The sequence below is a fragment of the Acartia tonsa genome, chromosome 14 (genome assembly GCF_053477335.1).
Source record: "Acartia tonsa isolate MP-2025a chromosome 14, ASM5347733v1, whole genome shotgun sequence".
Classification (NCBI taxonomy): Eukaryota; Metazoa; Arthropoda; class Copepoda; order Calanoida; family Acartiidae; genus Acartia; species Acartia tonsa.
Window position 1 is genome coordinate 22,875,904 of NC_137273.1, and position 21,970 is coordinate 22,897,873.

The 21,970-nt window shown below is 31.9% G+C and overlaps 1 protein-coding gene across 2 annotated transcripts in view; it reads left to right on the top strand.

Annotated features, from left to right (window-relative positions):
* LOC145306670 (serine/threonine-protein kinase pim-1-like) overlaps nt 1-21,970 on the top strand; it is an 85,134-nt gene that overhangs the window by 14,181 nt on the left and 48,983 nt on the right. For both annotated transcript variants that reach the window (XM_080148972.1, XM_080148971.1), the window contains exon 7: nt 1,590-1,656. In XM_080148972.1, the coding sequence (XP_080005098.1) occupies nt 1,590-1,656 (67 nt within the window). The remainder of the gene's footprint in view (nt 1-1,589; nt 1,657-21,970) is intronic.

Below are 21,970 nucleotides of genomic sequence, written 5' to 3' on the forward strand. Positions count from 1 at the left end.
CTTCAACTCCATCATCCTCTTGAAGAGTCAACAACTCAAATCTGTTCTTTAGAGTGAGCTTAAACTCTTGTAGCTTTTCAGAGTTTTGAAGGGTTGTTAAATTATACTTTTTCCTGGGGTTAGGCTTTGTGTCCTGCTTTTTAAATCTAAGCCGAACTTTAGAAGATAGAAGATAATGGTCTGAATTAACATCAGGTCCTCTTTCAACCCTGACATCAAGGAGAGAACCTTTAAAACGTCTAGATATACAGATGTGATCTATCTGATTAAAGGTTCTTTGATCTGGTGATCTCCAGGTGGCAGTATGAATCTTCTTGTGTTTAAAGATGGTTCCACCAATGACAAGTTTGTTTTCAGTACAAAAACTTACAAGTCTATCACCATTGTCATTTTCCTTGCCATTACTTAAGCCTAGGCCATATCTGCCCATGACTTCTTCTAAATTCTCATTATTACTCCCCACTTGAGCATTGAAATCACCTAGGAGCATGGTCAGGTCCTTTTCTTTATGACCATTCTTAAATACAGAGTCAAGCTGGTCATAAAATTCGTTTTTGACCTCTGTATCTGCTTGTTCTGTAGGAGCATATGCTACTATTATTCTCAGATTGATGTTTTTATCTGAGGATTTGAAGTAAGCCTCCATGATTCTTGGACCATGGGGTTGCCAACTGATCATGGCCTGCTCTGCTTGCTTGGTCAGCATAAGAGCCACCCCTTGGTTATGTCCTAGATCCTCATTCATATGGCCTGAGTAAAGTATTTTCAAGCCAGAATGATGTTTAAACTCTCCATTATTTGTCCACCTTGATTCGGTGATAGCCAGGATATCAACCTTGGCTTTAAGCATTTCTCGGCAAATGTTTTCTGTCTGGCCTGACTGAAACATTGTCCGAACATTCCAGGTGCAAATTTTTGCTGGTCTGCGGGAATTCAGAATCATCCGCCTGACTGGTCCTTTAGCGGTTTCCCAGCCAAACATCATATTGTTGTTTCCAACCTCTACTTCGTTCCCGAGCCCAAAGTTAAATTGGTCTTTACTTTGTGCAGATTAAACGTGAGCAGGTTTTTTCTAGGGAAGGATTGTTAGCCCCACCCAAACCCCCTGAACTGGGGGAAGTGACCAGAATTCAGTCTGGCATCTACCCTAGGACCTTTCCAGCACAGTAGGACTCTTCTGGTGTAGCTCCTAGGATCATTGATGCACGGTGCAGGATGGACGGCGTGCACGTAACTGGTCTCCCATCCCAATTTACAATTCACTTATATACAAATTATTTCATTTTAACAATTTGGATTTTCAATAAATTTGACATTCTTATTTAAAAGTAACAGGATGTCTAACTGCTTGAGTGTGTATGTCTGTTGTGAACATGCTAACCGCTTAACAGTGACGCTTCTTATAGGTCCAGAGGAGACTTGTAACTAGTTTAGGGGAGGGTACTTCCACACTCCCTAGAGAAAACGCTTCACATATCCCCTAACTCTACGCGTTGTAGTTTTACTTTTACTTTATCTGTTGAAAACTAAAATTGAAAGTCGATTCCCCCAAATGGCTCTATTTTAAATTTATGAAAAATCTATTTCAGGATTCGCGATGGCTTTGAAGTGGCCATTAAAGTGATGAACAGGGCAAAAATCAAGAACTGGGAACAGGTACAAACAGTTTTTATAGCAAAATAACGGTCAGATGGACATACAAACGAAAAATTCAAATTATGGAGGAGCGTCGCTACTCATAAATTCTTTAATCTGTATGTCTGTATTTTATGTTTCTATGTGTGTTTATTAGCAGCAAATCTATTCTATAATTCACTTATTATGTCCATCCTTTCTCAACTGCTATTTAAGATAGTAAACTGATATTTTTGGTGAAGATACCCCATTCCAAAGAGCCTCCAGTAGACAATCTACTTTGTTTGTCGGTCTGTCAGTAATGAAACAAAAGTATGAACATGATTCTTAAATAATAATTTCTGCGTTTTTCCAGGGATGTCCATGCTTTTTATTTTGAGGGGGTAAAATTAGGGGTTATACAGTTTTGATGGTGTAAATTTAGGTGTTTTTAAGTTTGAGGGGAGTGAACACCCCTTTTGCCCCCACCATAGACATCTATGGTCTCTATGCCTAAAATGCGCACATCTATTCTACAATCTACAGATAACAATGATAATCGTCCAAAACCCTATTTGAGTCAAAAACTTGAATAAAACAATGTTTGATTATTATTGATTTGCTTCTTATGTCTATGATAGACATAAAAAAATGTCCTAATTATCTGCGTAATAGTAAATTAAAGTCCTAGAGTAGAAATTAATTATTACATGTTAAATATTGAACATTTTAATTTGATTAGATTTCTCATTGAATAGTAATTAATAAACAAGAATGAAAAGGTCCGTAGAAACGAAGCTCCATTAATCAGACGTAAAAAACGTTGGTAAACAGACATAATATTTCGAAATTTGAGAAACATTGATTCAATGTGCCTACTCTTCTTAGGAATAAACATTCCTATCAAATGATATCAGGACAACAACATGCTTAAAATGATCATATGGTTTTGGTAATAGTTAGTTATAGTGCTGATGTGCCTTATCCATTGCATTGTATCAAATTGTTTCAGGAATTACCTTAAAATCGATAGGAAGATTTTATATTGCTATCCGTTTTTGACGCACAAACCAATCCTTAATGTAGTAAAGCTTCTCCTTAGAATAAGTAAAATTAAAGTAATTTGTTATTAATGCTATAATACTTGTTACACACACTTGACTTTACAAGGATTATGTTATCCAAAACATGAAAAAAAATTATATTTCGACTTTAAAAATAGACTTCATACTTATGAATCTAAAAGAAAAAGACAATGGCCGATAAATAGATGTTCATACCACTGATAATACACAAAATTATTCCTTCTGCAGATTGCAATTAGTGATCGAAACGTTTGAACACTCACCATAATAAACCAACCAATCAAAATTTTATAAAAGTCTACACATTTATTAAGCCAGCGAATAAGAAAACGTTACTATAAAATTTTGGTTTCTAGAATAATAAATGTTCAATGTCCCATCCTTCCTGCTTCCTATGATCCTACTACATATTTTCTTTCAGCTAATAATATATAAAGTTATCGAAAGAACATAACAATGTTTGTCCAAATTTGACAGAGTATCAAAAGTTTTTTGGAGACCACTGTTTTGATTAAAAATGTTATAGGTGGAAAAAGTGAATACTATATGCCATTTTTTTCGAAAAGACCAATCACGATATTCGTACGTAAAGATATTATGTGTAAAGAAGTTTGACTGCTTAAATAAAAAAAGAGTTATGTTGAATGAATAATGAGGAAAAAAAACACCTGATCTAAATTATGTTAAAGTGTTTTACTAACTTTCGTTCATTAACCAAAACATAAATTAAAATTATAAAAATGTATGAATTTTCATTTTTATATCCACGGAAATCTGTCTGTAATACGTTGCGATAAATAACTATTATCCACTATTGTTCCATGCCTTCATCAAAAATGTCCCGGGACATTTTGTTTGTTTCTGCGTATTTTTTGTGTGTGAGTATTGGTGTGTGTTTGTGTGTATGTGTGTAAAAATGCGTATTTGTAACCCAGACAGAAATATGTAACGCTATGTCTCAGATTTGGAGTTACTTCAATATAACAAAAAAGTATAGAGCATAGAGATGTCCATTACTTGGAGGGTGTGGGGGGGGGGGAGAGTGAAGGAGTTTTCCAAGCTCAAACTTTAAAAATACCTTATTTTACCCTTCAAAATTTCAAAAATACATAAATTATAACACTCTCAAACCTTTGAAAACATTTATTTTACCCCTCTCTCAAATAAAAGTACAGGTATGTCCTTGAAGCAAAGTTTATATATAAAAAAAAGACGTTTGGAAATATTTTTTAAAAAATCTTTTTTTAGCCGGATGGTAACTTTATTTTCAATGGTTTGCCATTAATCCAGCAGTATTTGATATCTTACTGGACACAATGAAATACCTAGATATCTGACTACTTTGACTTGAATGTGTTAACATATAAGCTTTCATTTATAGAACATTAGAGAATGTAATACAAGGTCAAGCTTTAATAGAAATAATATTGAAGCAAAAACTTATCAATAACCGACGGTTAAAAAGAAAACTTACCTGTTTTGATAATACAAATTAATTTCATACATAGGGCAACTAGTAAATCTTATTTAAAATACTGTTAAAAGGTTATAAGCTAAAAATAAACTATATATAAATTTTATTGCAAGTTTGCAGCAAACAGAATCCTTTTCTTCATATACTTTTTAAAAAAATGTATTATAATTTAGCAAAATTAAAAAAATAATACATACTACTAACGCGTGTCTTTAGCAATATTACTACCAAACTAGTAAATAAATATTTTTAAAAACAAAACCATATCCAAAAGGTTTTAAGTACTTAAAAAAAAGTTTATGAATAATTTATCCCTTTTTTATAACTTTTATAGTTGTTCCAACATTTGTTTAATTAGACTAATTACAGTTTAATTAGTTTCTATTAAAAATATTTATCATGATGAAATTTTTGAAATAGTTTCTTTGCTTAAAATTCTATATAAAGATTTTTTTCCAGAAGCATTGTATATTTTAAAGATATTTTGAAAATTTGAGGATTTTAAAAAGTTATTTATGATATTGTATGACAAATTGAGTTTTAGTTCAGTTTCCACATACATTAGTTTTGACCTTTAATTAAAATTATTTTTATTCACAAACTGATGATGGCAAGTCAGTAAAAAATACTAATTGTTATGCCATTTGGTTATAAATTTTACTCCTATCCCCTTACTGGGGATGAGGGGTTGGGCTAAGAAGCAAAAAATAACAGTTTTTCTAGGAAACTGATCAATTTCTTTAGAATGTTTGTCAAGTCTTGTTTTTGCCAATCTCTCTTCTAAATGCCTATTTTGACTTAGTGATTGTTTATTCAAGCCAAAATTCATGAAACATTTCTTTTATACCAAAAATTTTTATAGGTCTTTTTATGAAACAAAATATCAAAAAGATGATTTTGTAGGTTTGATGCATATAATAACTAAACATTTTCCTCCCTTTAGTATCAATTAACATTTAAAATCATTTTGAATTCTTACCAAACAGAGAATCTTTCAGTAAACTTTATAAGGAATAACAATTATTATTTATATTTTGTTTGTTTTGTATGCACACTCACAATGTTGACTATTTGTTTTGTATGCACACTCACTATGTTGACTATTTGTTTTGTATGCACACTCACAATGTTGACTATTTGTTTCTGTGACCCAATTTCAAGGACTAAAGCCCATAAGTGCAAAATTCCAGGTGTTATTGCAATTTCAAAAATAGTGTCTAAAAGCATGGATTTTTTCTTTCCACTGCTTTTTAGTCTGTAAAATATCTTCCATACATAATATCTGCTCTTTCTTACTTATAGATGTTTAGAACTTGTTAAAAAATAAAGGATACTATATTTTTTCTTAAAATCTTCTATAATACAAAGTAGAATGATGTCTGTCCGTCCGTCTGACTGTCTGTCTGTCCGTCCCTTAAGATCTCGGTAACCACTGAACCGATTGGATTCTACTTTTCAGGGAATATACCTACTGGTCCTGTGGACCTACTGGTCCTGTGGTTGTTTTAGGCTTTTTTCTTTGGGGGTGGGGCACTCCCAACCCCCCCAAAATGAAAAAAATCCCCCCTCAATTTTTTAAAAATTATTTAAAATTTGTGGGGGCATCTCCAGAGGTAATTATTTTTTTTTCTTTTAATACCTCTTGGGGCAAAGCCCCTAGAGGCTAGGGGCGAAGCCGCTAGTGTTCATAAAAACTACTCTCATATTTTTGTAAGAGAACATAAACTAATAATACAACTATGAATAATATTTTGAAATAAGAATTTAAGAAACATATTTTTGCTTTTAGAAAACACTACAAGATTAAATGTAAGCCATTTATAACATTTCTTTTTAAATAGGATTTTAGAGATTTAAAAAACTAAGATTTATGCATTTACGAGGCCATTGGAGGGAGATTTAATATGGACTTTATATGACTTAGTGTTTATCATAGCAGGATTTAAATATGATGGAAATGGGTCAAGAGAATTTAATATGTTTTGTGTTTTTAAAATTTAAATTGGATAGACAAAGAAAGAATTAAAACAAACTTTTGAAGGTAATAATTTTTATCAGGTTTAAAGTTATTTTATCTTATAATAAAAGTTTTGTCTTATTTCAGTGTAGCTGATCCTAACTAATTGTGAGGAATTCTTAATCATAAAATTAAAAGCCAAGGCATTTCCCTTTACTCTTACATCATACATGATAATAAAAATCAGCAGCAGGAACCATTTTTTAGTTTGTGTCATAACTTAAACCTATCAACTTTGAGCAAAACTTGCAAGTTAAAGTTTAACCTGCTTTGGTTTTTCATTATGAAGAATCCTATCCTTTCTTGCCTATTCAAAAATAAAATTTAAAAAAACTACTAGTAGGAAACCATCAACAAACACAAAAGGTACACAACTATTGTATTAGCCTAAAAGTACACAGTGCACGTTTATCATGTTTTAAAAAAACTTGCTTGTTTCAGCATTTTTTCCTCTTTCTGCGCTTCAACAAAATGCAATTTTAGATGAGGTATGGTAATAAAAAGTACTTTGTGATTTTTGAATTTTTTTTCTTGCATAATTTGTGATGCAAGAACATATTTTTTCATAGCTGTCCATAATTATCTTATGCTCTTTAATTAAATTGAATATCAAGTTTTAGAGTTTACCGATTGTGTGAAAGAAAAATCTTGAGTTGAAATAAGTAAAAATTTAAACTTAAAAAAAAACTATGAAATGAATTTATAGGTCAAACCCAATACAAATTTTCCTTAAAATTACTTTGATTTTATTTTGTTTTATTACTGGTTGCAACACAATTGTAAACATTAGAAGATGATATATTTAATTATATGAATTATTGTGCACTTAGAACTGTTGTTTGCAATAATATGCCACACCTGTTAAATACTTACACAATAAAGTTACAAGAATAGAAAATTAGATAAACTGCAGTTTGAGTATGGATAGATATACTAAAACAAATCTCTCATTGTCCTTTCTCTGACATCATTGTAAAAGACCTTGTCCCAATTTATTGATTGAAAGTTGGTGGACAAATTACGTTTTAGATTTGGCTGGTGGCTATTAGTTGTAATTAACAATTTATACCTAATTACTTTATTGCATTTTATACCAAAACAAATGAAATCCTTGGGATATTTTTTTGAGTTTTTAAAAAATCACCCGATTAAAAATACTGAAATTACAAAGTATTTATTATTACTAGGATGTTACATCAGATTATCATGTACTCTATTATCTAATGCATTGAACTTGTAGCTGGCTATAATAAGGATCCCCATCCAACCCCCTCCTACTGGATGAATGAACTGACCAATAAGTGATGTCCATGTAAGCAACCTTAGTTGACAACAATTTTTCCCCTGTCATAATATCCACGTATATTCTATATCCATTGAAATTACATACTTTCCCTTAAAAAATACAGTTTAACTTTCTGTAGATAATTATTACCAATTTTGTTTATCATAAGCTGTGCTTACTATATAATATAAACACCAATTTCTGTTGTTAATGAAATATATTTAATTATAAAGAAAGATAATACAAGAATAAAAAAAATCTCTGTATCAAGTATTCAAATTTTAACCTTTTCAGTGCAGAACAGAGATTTATATTCGGATAAAAAAATAGATAGCGTTTAACGGCAAAAGTATTGGCTAATTTTTGAGGAGGTAATGGGTTGGAATCTTGACATTAAACATGGAAAGAAAACGAAGAAGCGTGTTTCGTCGTATTTTCATAGTTGCTTTTGATAGGTTATTACTTCATTTTCTTTCCATGATCCAAAACCTCCAATAACCCAGTGTTTATTATTCCAGTAAGAATAGTTAAAATGCCTTGTTCTAATAAAGGCAAAATATTTAATTAGAAGAATAGTCGACAGAAGCTTGGGTGGGGGGGGGGGGTGGATGGATTAACATCCCCCTTAAAATTGGAAATTGGAAAGCCCGCCCATCGCCTGTTTGTATTCTACTATTTTCTATAAAAGTCTCAATCCTTGTTTTTGTTTGTTGTTCATTAATTTAAATAAAAAATGGGTTTAATGAAACAGTTGTTTCTGCTATAGCTCAAATTTAACTCACTAGCATCTTTGGGGAGAGATGGCCAGAAAAATAGCATAAAATTAAGTTAAATCTGGAAATAAAATGGCCTTTAACACTCACATTATCTATGTAAAAATTACCTTAAATAGAGAACTTGAATGGTTCAGTAATTATCAAAATCTTAAGCTACAGACAAAAAAATACTACTTTATACTTTAAGGTTGATGATATTAAAATGATTACATGCTTTTTAATAGTTTTTCACATTTATTTATAAACCTTCTGAGGATCTATAAGAAGCTCCACTGTAAAGAGATCCAGTGGTTACCGAGATCTAGCTAGAGACATCCTGTTTATTTAATATAAGGATCAATATATTTATAAAAAAAAAATTTAAAAACGTTTTCTTATTCGTTGGTTTAACAACTTTGGGGATATATATTGAATTTTGATTGGTTTGTTCATTAAGTTGATTGTCGAAATGTTTCAATAAATAATTCTAATCTATAGATGGGGTGATTTTGTGTATCATAATTGTGAATATACATCAATTTATCTCCATTTACCTATCTCTTTATCTCTCTACTTTTGTAATCCTTTATTTGGGCCAAAAATCCTTTTTTTCTTGTTGTTTAAGACAGTCAAAGATTGAAAATATCACGAACCTTAAATTATATTCAAGGTCCAATTAATCATTTAGTTCACGACAAAAATATTTTTCTTTTAACTTTTAATATTTTTCTATTCGCTTTTTATATTTTTATAGCTTTGATAATAGGTTTGACAAATTAAATGTGAATTAATATATGTTTGTGTTCAAAAATTTGATTGGGAAGGGGTCTATAAAGCCCCAATTCTGTAGGTCCTTAACTAAGATATGGTTCTCAGTAGCTGAAACCAAAAAAAGTAATACTTATCTTTACATAGATATACCTACCATATATGTATGCCTTATATAACACTAGTGGCTAAGCCCCTAGATGAAGGAAGAGGAGGGTCCACCTCCACTCTACATTTTAAGTTTTAAAATATTTTTCTCGTATTCTATCGAATCCGGAGGATAGGAACCGGTTCTCATCCATACGAAAAAACTATGTCTATCATCGTATTATATCCAGCTTTCTACGAATATAGAAATGTACAATCATAAGATTAAAACTAGTTTTTTTAGCCCGTGCCTTCGGCAACTCGGGGCTAAAAAAAACTAGTTTTAATCTTATAGTACATTCTATATCCGCGGAAAGCGGTTTATAATACGATGAAAGAAATAACTATTCTAGTGGCGATTTATGTTGTGAGGGTGGAGGTACCCTTCCACAAATTGGTTATAAACATTACCTGGCCTTATTAGAAGCTTCAATATAACCATATTAATATAGCAGATAGAAAGACACATAGACAGACAGACAGATAGATATCCTGTTACTTTTTAATATAAATATGTTTACAACTTTGTTTGGTGTTTTATCTTTAGTGTACTTTTTAAATAACAATACCCAGGGAGGACGGGGATAGTGGGCTGTTTATTACACACACTAGTCCCCAAAGTTTATGATAAAGTTTTCTTATTCGGTGGCTCAACAACTTTGGGGACTTTTATTGAATTTTGATTGGTTGGTTCCTTTAAATGAGAAAGGGTAATTTTGTTTTTCATAATTGGGAATATACATCAATTTATCGGCCATTGTCTTATCCCTTTATATCCCTGAACAATACCTAAGTAAAAATTATGACTTGTGCAATATTCAAACCTATAATTTCAATGTACTGTCAATTTTTACAGCAAAGCCTCCCTACATTTGGATGTGTCCGTCTGTACGTCAACTTGTCCGAATGGCTTAACGGATTGCTTTAGGTTTGGTATCTGTAGACATTTTTAACATGACAAAATAATTCATTTTATTTTAATCTTGGAATATTTATTCCTAAGACGATAAGACATGATTTTATGTTTGTAGTTACATTATTCGAGAAAAAAAAAGTTTGTTTGAACTTGCTGTTTGTGACTAGCCTTGTTGTGTTTGATTATTGTTTTTCTTGTTCTTGTGATGTTTATTTCACAAAAATTATAATGCCATCGTAAAAGAAATGTGCAGTATATGGCGAACAATTAAATTATTATCCACAATTTTGCTTATTATCTCATGTTGATAAGAAGTTTGCTAGACATAATTTACACCTATACCTATCAGGGATCCAAAGGGATAAGACAATGGCCGATGATGTTAAATTCCCAATAATGATAAACAAAATTACCTTTTATGTAGATAACAATTAGTGGTTGAAACGTTTGGAAACTCAACTTAATGAATCGACTAATCAAAATTCAATAATAGTCTTAAAAGTTCTTAAGAAAACGAATAAAAAAGCGTTATTATGAAACTTTGGAGACTAGTGTAATACATAGCCCTATGTCCCCTCCCTCCCTGTAAAGCTTTATCATTCGCTTGTCTTCAATATTTAAGGGTGTTCAAAAAATATAGTCTACGAGAAACTATAGAGTTGGAGCTGGTGACTTTCTTTAAACGGAAAGCCGGCGTGAATTATGAGTTCCTTATCTAGTGGGAAGGGGTGGGGGGGGCTGTCTCTTTCAGAGTTTAATAGTTAGACTTTTACCCCATGAACGGACCTTTAAAGAGCATCACAAACTTACCCGGAAGGGAGGGGGCATCAGACTGTAAATTACACTGGTACCCAAAATTATAAACACGATCTCTCATTGGTTTATTTAATATTCCTTTGAATTATCCTAGAGTTGGGTTTCTAGACAATTTAGAAGTATCTATCTGAACTTTTATCTATAGTCCAGACATTATGGGACACACTGCATAATAAAGAGATGAAACATTGTACAAACAAACCTTGTGGGACACACTGCATAATACAGAGATGGTACATTGTGTAAACATACTTTGTGGGACACACTCCATAATAAAAAGATGGTACATTGTGTAAATAAACCTTGTGGGACACACTGCATAATAAAGAGATGATACATTGTAAACAAACCTTGTGGGACACACTGCATAATACAGAGATGGTACATTGTGTAGACATACTTTGAAGGACACACCGCATAATAAAGAGATAGTACTTTGTTGGACACACTGCATAATAAAGAGATGGTACATTGTGTAAACAATGGACACGCAGACTGTCATTTGCAATTTAGCGTCTGTCTACCACTTTCAAACATTATTATTATCAAACAAACGGACAAATATTCTTATTTTTAATCTCTATTACTTAAAGTAGAAAGGTATTTTTGTCTGGAGCTTAAGATTTCTATAACTACTGACCTGATTTAGTTATCTATTTAGAGAAGCTTTAGAAATGTATTTAGGCTATATTAATTTTACATTTTTAGGCCATTTTCTATAACCTTCCTACTTACAGAAGTCCTAGATTCTATGGGTGCAGCCGCTAGTTATAAATAAAAGACTGAATTCTACATTTATAACGAAAAGTTTTTTATTATCTTTTATGTAACCTATTAAGACAGACAGACTGAAATTTTTCCCTCATCATCGGAGATTTTTTTTTAAATACATTGTACCGTGTTTATGACAATTTTTTTTGTCTTACAAAACATTTTTTTCTCATTCATATTTCATAGATGCGACACACACACACATACACACACACACACACACAAACACACACACACACACACACACATACACACACACACACACACACATACACACACACACACACACACACACACACACACACACACAAACACACACACACACTCACATACAAACAACTAAGTAATAACATCTCACAATATTTTGCTTATTATGTAAAACTTTATATCTGATATTATCAACTAAGATCTCGGTAATTGCTGGTCTAATCTGGGTTTACTTTTCAGATAGACTCTTAAAATATTTTGGGGTGGTTTTAAGCTACTTTTCTAACCTCTTCTAGAGGCTAGGGGCGAACTAACTAGCACTATGTAAAGAAGTAATGTTTTGTTGTTTGTTCATTAATATCTCTCTAATAACTAATTTCTTGATCTCCATGTTAGAGAAGCTTTACATAGGTCCCGGTATGGTTTTAGGATATTTTTGCACTACCATGGGAAGATATGTCTTATATATTTAACTATTTTTTTGGTAAATGCTGTCTATTAAAATCTAAATTAAAAATTGGCATACATTTGTTTTATCAATCAAATGGTATTAATTCTAACAGGTATTAAACCATCTCCCCCTTTTTTTTATTTTACATACCATTTATTTCCCCTGACATTTTTTCCCTCAGTTTTATTAAATATGAAATGTAAACAAACTTATGCCATTCTACAACCCCCCCCCCCTTCCTCTATTAACTGTCAACGTTTCCCCATATGTACTTCTCGATGACGGGTAATAAAAATCTGAAAATATAAATGACGCAAATGACGCAAATTCTGACGCAAATTCTGACGTTTATCTAAGAATGCAACATATAATAATAGCTATTAAAACAATTTTCAAGCATAACTTTTATCTTATTAGGATAACAATTAAATAAGAAAAATATTTTTACCATATGAAATTCGTGATCAAACACCTAATTGAAAAAAAATGCAAGACATAGCTTTTATTTTAAGAAAGACTAGGGGCAACGGACGCCCCCAAGAAGCCTCTAGGTGTTCTTAAGGTGGGAGGGGGATAAGTCAACCGCCCTTCTACTTTTTATTTTGAGTTTTAATAAGAAATATTCAGAAAAAAAATTTGGGGGTGTGATTTTAAATTGGGAGGGTGGAGATACGCTCTCCCAAAATAGTTAAAAACCTTCCCTGTACCTAAAAAAAAGCTTAATTGCAAAGGAAGACCAAACAGATGTCATTTTTTAACAATTTTATAAAAAAAAACATTGGCGCACTTGTATAAACACCTTATCGCTAACAAGTTTTGAAATAGATAATCCAGAATCATCCAGTTCAAAGGGAATGAAGAAAGAGAGGGGGTGAATCTATCCGAAAATAGTTATGATCGAGATCTTCCTTCATCGTACTTCTCTCTCTCTCTCTCTCTCGCTCTTTTTCTCTCTCATCTATTGTACGCATTTGTGCGTATATGTGTGTGACCTTCAAAATTTTTCTCCTTTCTGTGACGCACACAATGACGCAGAATCATGCGTATTTCATGCGTATGTGTGTGTGTGTGTGTGTGTGTTTGTGTGTGCATGTTTGAAGTAACAAATCTAAAACTTAACATCTTGAATTTTTAAACCATTTTCCTCATTTCTCAGAGTTTAAAGACATATTTACATGTTTAGACTTAATTAAGATTTGCTTATAACACTATTCCTAATTATCCTGGGAATCAATATTTAAAAAAAAACAATTAAAATAATATAACGAAAAAAGCTAATAATCATTATGTTTAAAATGGACATATAGCCTTTTTGGTCATGATTATGTTACAGGAATCACCACACCCAGTTTGAAGTTGGTAGGGTTATTCTAACATGCCTAAATTAACGATAGACCGACCATAAATGAAGAAATGCTTTGCTTTTAAAATGCCTCTTTTATATGAAACATGAGATAATTTTAGCTCTCTCTCTCTGTGTAAGAAATGGGTCCCATATCTGAAGTAACGGTTAAAACTTAAAATATGTGTATGTATAATTTGTATATGCATACAGGGAGGGAGGGGACATAGGGCTGTTTATTGCACTAGTCCCCAAAGTTTTATAATAACGTTTTCGTATTCAGAGGCTTAACAACTTTGGGGACTTTTATTAATTGATTGCTTCATTGAGTAAAGTGTCCAAACCTTTCAACCACTAAATTAAATCTACAGAAGGGGTAATTTTGTGTATCATAATTGGGGATGTACATCAATTTATTGGCCATTGTTTTATCCCAGATATGCATACGAATATACATGTAATATATATCTTCTTAAAGATAGGTATGATTATTCTAGTAAAAAAAATACAACAATTTTAGGGGAGCAAAAAAGTATTGTAGTTAGGGGTGCCTCTAGGCTTTAACCCTTAAAGTATTGTTTCATGTTTGCCATAATACACATTTGTCTGATATTTACATCGAAATTGTGTCTGATCATTTATATTACAAATAATCATATTCTTGTAATGACATTGAAACCAGGGAGGGAGGGAACATTAAACTGTAAATTACACTGGTACCAAAGTTCATTAACCATGTTTTCCTATTCGTTGGTACTAAACCTTGAAGTACTTTTATTTAATTTTGATTTATTAATTCCAAACTAACAGAGTCCAAACTTTTTAACCAATAACTCAAATCTTCAAAATGGTAATCATGATTGGGCATGTACATCCGTTTATCTTCAATTGTCTTAACCCTTAAGATCCCTGAGAGAGCACAGCGCTTCTATCCTTTCCGCTAGTCAAAATAACAATTATTTTTTTGAGGTAATTTCAATACAATTTTATATTGATAACAAATAGAATAGCGTTCCTAATCCTAGAAATAAAGAAAAGAACAAGGCGTTCCTAATATAAAAAAGCTCTTTCTTTTTTCCCTCGTTTTTAAAACTGCGCCCACGCACCCCTTTTAAAAGGGGTTAATAACAATCTTTTTTTGCGTACATAGGGCTCGGCAGTTGCGCGTCAGTCACGACTAAGCCTCTAATTTAAACCCGTTTGTATGCTTGGATTTTTTTGGGAAAAGTTGATTGGGTAAGGTTTAGACTTGCAGTAAGTCTTTTTTTAAATTGTAAAAGGTTAATTTCCCTGAGGCTTACAGGAGTTTAACGCGCGGCCGCCTTGCCCTAAACTATTTGATTAATGTAAAAGTATGAAAAATATGGATTTAGAAATCAAATGGATCATATCTACCCAGGGATAGGAAATTATCAATGTAATCTAGATTTTTAAACTTTTTAGTATCTAGACAGTCTAGATTCCAACCTCTGTAATCTAGACTTATCTATATCTAGAACGTTAAATCTCTACAGTATCTAACCAGTCTAGATTATAAAGTATCAATGTAATGTCTTTACAATATACAAAAAGTTAGTCCTCTAAAGTATCAGAGAAGTCTAGATTCTAAAGTATTATTGTAATCTAGACTTCTCTAGATATATAAAGTTGAACCTCTATGGTATCAGAGAAGTCTAGATTCTAAAGTATTATTATAATCTAAACCTGTCTATATCCATAAAGTTACACCTTTACAGTATCAAAGTAGTCTAGATTCTAAAGAAAAATTGTAATCTAGACTTCTCTCCTTTTATATAAAGTAGTAAGTTTTTTTTATGTCTGTAGTGAGGAATCTAGCTAACCGCTGAACCAATATGGTTCTCTTTTACAGTGAAGCTTTTTATAGGTCCAGGGAAGGTTTATAAGCGTTTTCGGGGGGGGTTATCTCCCCCCTCCCATAAGAAATCACCCCTAGAAAAAAATAACTCCTACACCCAAAAAAATTTCTTTCTTTTTTAAATTGAAATATGGAGAATTGTCGACATAAGTAACCTTAGATTCTTCTAGGGGTGTAGCCGCTAGTAGATCTATAAAGTTACACCTTTACAGTATCAAAGCAGTCTAGATTCTAACATATCAATAATATATAGACTTTACTGTACGCATTTTTAGTATTACAAATAAATCTAGTTTTATTTTTGAATGACAATTTTTGTAATTTCAGGTATATTTTTGAGCTGGATTCTAATGGATGGTAACCACTCTTGTTTTTCATTCATTCTTCAAAATTCTTAGATTTTTATCATAGAAACAAAACTATCATTTAAATGATTTTTTCTCAAGATACATTTTTGTTGACCATTTATTTCTATAGCAAAATATAATCTACCAAATTTAATGGTTTTTAACCACATTTTTAAGTGAAAGCGTGCATGTTTTTTTTTCGAGATACAATATTATATTTTAATTTTTTTATGTCGCAAATATGACATGCTAGGCCATATAATTGGAGTATTTTTAACGTCATTAATAATGACGCAGTTTAGGCCGAATATACCAAGAAAAGTGTACCTAATATGGCTTATAAACCGATTAATATCTGCTGGATTAGAACCTGTTCTCATCTTAATGAAAATAATAAAATCAGGGCTAACAAACCCAATTTGCATCTTATAATTTTTATTTTGATAACCGAGGAAATCTTTCTAAAGTACGATGCGCTGAATAACTATTAATAATTATGTTTAATTTTGAATTTTAACGGCTTAAATTTACTTTGTTCTTAAATAAGGGAATTTTATTAACTGCTATTAATTATGATATTACTTTTTCTGGTCAGTTTTAGGCTATTTTCTACATTTCCTAGTGCCTAGTCGTTCACAGAAAACCTCAAGGCATACGGAAAAAAACTACTCCTTCCCTTATTTTCATTTCATTCTAAAATAATGGTAAGGGTTCTGTGCTCGCTAGACACTCAGAGGGAAATCACCGATATTTAATAGCAAATTTTAATAAATTCAGTAAAATTTGCGGCCATGGTATTTTCTACCTTTCTGAAAATCTGCTTTTAGTAATGTTTGAAACAAGTCGTTTAGTGCAAAAAAAATGGCAAAAAAAACTCTGCACAAACTTGGTGTGTGCATATTTACATGTACAAATGTAGGCAAAAATCAAGGGAAGGAGGGGACATTGGGCTTGTTTATTATACTAGTTCACAAAGTCTTTTAATAACGATTCTTATTCGGTTGCTTAACATTTTTTGGGACTTTTATTGAATTTTGATAGGTTTCTTCATTAGTTGAGTGTCCGAACGTTTCAGCCACTAATTGTAGTCTACAGAACTGGTAATTTTGTGTAAATCATTGGGAACGTACATAAATTTTCTGCCATTGTCTTATCCCTTTAGAACCCTGGCAAAAAATACTGACATTTGAATGAAATTTGCACTTCTTTGTTGGGTGTGTTTTTAATCCAGTAGAAGAATTGCAAATTTTTTCGCAGATATTGTTGAAACATCCATTAATAGCGAAGCTCAAAAAAATTCTGTAACTGTAAATGGATGCACATTGAAGCATGTACCTCCATTAGCAGCCAAGAAAATAGCCTTTCCTTCATAATGTTACGGACAGACGGATGAACAGACAAAGTGAATTATAGCGTAGCTTCGCTATTAAAAAGGTATCAAAACTTTGGTAACACTTAACACCTAAACCATTGTAATACTAAAACTTTGCTATTGTGCTTTTATAAATCTAATTAATTAATGTTTTTAGAAGCTTTTATATGAAAATCTTGATGATTGAATGAACGTTCTTTGTTGTGTTATACCTATAAAATATCATGTAAAGTTATATCAAATGTATGTATGTATGCAGGGATCTAAAAGGATAAGACAATGGCCGATAAATTCATGTACATATCCAATGATCATACACAAAATTACTCTTCTACTATAGATTAAATGAGTGGTTTAAACGACACTCAATGAACAAATTATCAAAATACAACAAAAGTCCGCAATGTTTTAAGCCATAAAATTAAAAAACAATATTATAAAACTTTGGGTACTTTTGTAATAAGCAGCCCGATTTTCCTTCCCTCCCTGGTGTGTATGTATTTACTATATGCAGTTTATATGCAACTTTATGCACAAAAAGTATGTTTATCTGTTTCCCTGAAAGTGTTTAGTCGAGCACAGAACCCTCTTACCCACTAAATCTAAAATAAAATGAAAATAAGGAGGGATAATAGTTTTACATTTTTTACTGAAGCTGAAGATTTCATCAACTACTTAAACTATAGAGTTCTCAAATTTAGGAAAGCTTCACATAGGTTCTGGGATGGTTCTGGTCTATTTTACTTCCCTCTTTTCCCTAGATACTAGTGGGGCATCCGCTAGTTAACATTAGTGTATGAAAAGGGTTCTCTTCTATAGTTTATTTAAAACGTTTCTAACTCTTTCATTCCTTTGTCCCCATTTAAATTGTTTATACATTCTGGCAAATTTTATAAACTATCTAATCAATTACAAAAGCCTTGCCTAGCCTACAAAAAAGAATATCCTATAAAAAAAGTAATTATTTTTTGTTATACATTCAGATCGCGTTAACCACTGGACCGATTGAGTTATTTTTTTAGGGAAGCTTCAAAACGGTCCTAAGATTGTTATAGACCATTTTATTTTTATATTTAAGTCTTGGTATGGTTTTAGTTTATTTTTCTGCCAAATATCCCTCCTTAAATATAGAGCCCCTAGAAGCTAGAGGAGCAACCTCAAGTGATATTGGATTAGCTATTGTTATTTTTTTAAAATCTTCAACTTACTACTGAACCTTATTTTTACTCTTTGACTTTTAGTTGACGCATTTTTTTGCGTCACAATGGATCCTGACAAATGCGTCATAGTGTCATTGTAATAAACTACCTAAACTGGGAGCACAAAGAAGGAAAGAAAGAAAAGAGAAGAGAGAGAGAGAAAGAGAGAGAGAGTAAGGAAGAAAAGAGTTGACGCTGTTTTTTTGCGTATTTTGTTACCTACTTCTATAAGATGCAAATAATTGATACAAATTTTTCAGAAAAGTTTAGTTTACAGGAAAATAGATTTACTTACCCATTTCGATTCAATTATATCTAAAACGTTAGACTGACGCAAATTATTGCGTAATATATTCCTTTTAACAGTCCTTTAAATTCCCCCTAAAGGTTCGAAATCGGACGCATCCCATTTTTGAGCCTCAAAAACGGTAGAAATTTCAAATATTAATTAATATATATGACGCAATTTTTTGCGTAGTGTATTATTTCTTCCCCACCCCATAAAGTACATTTAAATCCCTTTAAAAGCGTAACAACTATTACTGACACTTCTAAATAAACCCAATTTTTATTTGGCCCCAAAAAACGGTTAGAAATTGCATTTATTCTTTTGGTTTGAATTTGTTTGACGCAATTAATGCGTAATGTTTCTTAGCTTTTAAATCCCTTTAAACCAGTGATCTTGAGGGAAAAGAAAATCCCCAATGATGATTCACAAAACTGCCTTGTCTGTAGATTGCAATTAGTTGTTATTAAAACGTTCGGACACTCAACCAACCAATTAAAATTCATAAAAGACTCCAAAGTTGTTTAGCCAACGAATAAGAAAACGTTATTATAAAACTTTGGGGACTAGTGTAGTAAACAGCCGAATGTTCCCTTCCTCTCTGGCTTCTCCCACCCTGTGATATATTCCTATTAACTCCCTTTAAACGCGTAAAGTACCCTTTTACTTTTAGTGCCTCAAAAACGTTAGAAAATACACGTCCTTCCAACCACTTTGTTTAGAGGATTAAATAAAAAAAAATGTGTTTGACAGAAAACAGCAAAAATCTACAATAAGAATGGATATGAAATACGTGGATATTGTGACATAGGAATTATTTTTGTAATTTTAGGTTGCTAATATAGTCCTCAGATATTGGATAATACGTTCCTCCTTGGTCACAGTCATGTGGGATTGGGGTAAGGTCGAAAAGGGAGGGTGGATGGGAGGTTTCGTTTTATTAGCCAACTGAAAGAGACAATTTATCAGGGTATGCGAGAATCTTTCACAATATCCACGTATTCAATAACAATTATAATAATTATTTACATTATGTAATTTTAATTTCAAATATTCCATTTAAAAAAACTTTTAGTAAATAGTATACACACATTTTTTAGCAAAAATATTGTTGCTAAAATAGGGCAACTTTTAAAACCGTCATATTAGATTTTTAAGAGATTTTTTATATAAATTTTGTTATTAATTTTTTTGTTAATCTAAATAACTACTCTAGTTGATGAAATTTTTGTAAATTTGAAGTGTTTTTGCATATAATGATTACGCAGAGTTGGAAAAAAGTGGGCGAATTTTTGCGTAGGTCGGGCGTGGCAAAAAATCAGGGATACTAAGGGATAAGACAATGGACAATAAATTGATATACAGCCCCAACTGTGTAGATTAAAAGTTTGTACAATTCTAACGTGGAAATAATCAAAATTCAATAAAAGTAGCCAAGGAAGATAAAGTCGTTATAAAACTTTGGGTACCAGTGTAGTTTAGAGTCCAATGTCCCCTCCCTCCCTGGTAAAAATGGATTAAGTAGATTAGATAGGAAAACAAAGAAAATGAGTGAAGGATAACAAAATTTACAGTTTACATAAAATAAAAATTTAAGCAGATGTAGATTAAATGTATTTAAGCCTTTTGAAAGAAGGGTTACAAATGTCTTTCTATTACTAAATATAATGTAATTCATAGCATTATCGGGACCATTTTCAGGGGAGGATGTAGTATTTTATACCTCAAACCCTCCCCCCCCCCTCCACTGAGGAAATTTATCAATTAGATATTTTAATTTTTACGAATATATAATTCTAGGAAATTACTTAAAATTAAGCCTGATTTTCTTATATCTATTAAAAGGACATAAAATACGGGTATATATTGGACGGGGGGAATTTTAGATTGCTTTAATGGACCTCATTCATTGGTTAGTTTATTCATCTAGTAGGATGGAGGGGATGGAGTAAAGGGGGGTGGATGGGGGATATCGTTATTTTAGCCAGTTAGAACTATCACTTTATTACTGTATAATACTTTCCCAAGAAATAGGGTTAATCTTATTATTATTGCTTTTCTAATTATGAATATAATTGTCCTGTTTTTTTAGGGTAAATTGTAAAGATACCAATCTACTGGTCACATTCTGGGATAAAAAGGGATAAGACAGTGGTCGATAAGTTGATTTACATCCCAAATTATGATACACAAAATTACCCAATTTTTGGATAACAATTAGTGGTTGAAACTCTTTAAAACTCGTCTTAATGAACCAACAAATAAAAATTCAACGTTAGTCCTCAAAGTTGCTAAGCCAACGAATAAGAAGACGTTGTTATAAAACTTTGGGGACTGGTATATTACAGAGCCCAGTGTCCCCCTTCTCCCTGGGTCACATTACATAAATCTATTTTATGACCATGCCCCAAGATCTTGGTATTCAAACCTTTCCACAAAAAAAAACTTAAAACGAAGGGATGACAACATCCTTTTTTGCGAAGCCCCCAAAAATATAATATGGACAAACGGACAAATTGAGATATAGAGCAGATAATCATTCATAGTAACAATAAAAGAAAGAGAGAGAATTTTCAAAACTGAAAGAAAGTGGCGCAAGGGTTACATCTTTTTAAGCATGATCGACAGACAGACGGATAAAACGATGTAAAGTCTAAATGCGCATATAATTCTTAACTTAAAATATTAGCTGTCTATATTTAATAACAGCTGAGAAAATTCCTCCATAGCGTTACGGACTTACGGACAGACAAATGAGTAGCTTCGATAACTAAAAAGAATCAATTTTTATGAACTAAACTTTAGTTTGCATTTACGAATAAAGTACAAGTGAATTTGAGTTCGTAATACTATATAATATTGCTAAATTTGCTATGTTATAAATTTGGAAATATGATAATTTCGCGTGCGTGATGGAACACCCTGAATCTTATCTCAAAGTTCGTGGCAAAAAATGTCCTTTACATATGACAAATATAATGATATCATGCACTACTGCACCCCCACAAAATCTACAAACACCATGGGTAAATCTTGGAACTTTAAAACAAATTAGCTTGGAGATTACTATTTTGTTCTTGACATAACTCCTGATTTTTCAGTATGAATCTCCTCATGGTCTTATCCATACCAGGCATCAGCCATCATGGATAAAGGGGTTTCTTTATTGAAACTTTTTCGTCTTGCTGTCGACGATTTGTGGTCATCCTTGACAAATTCAAGTCATGGTATCCTGCGGAAGA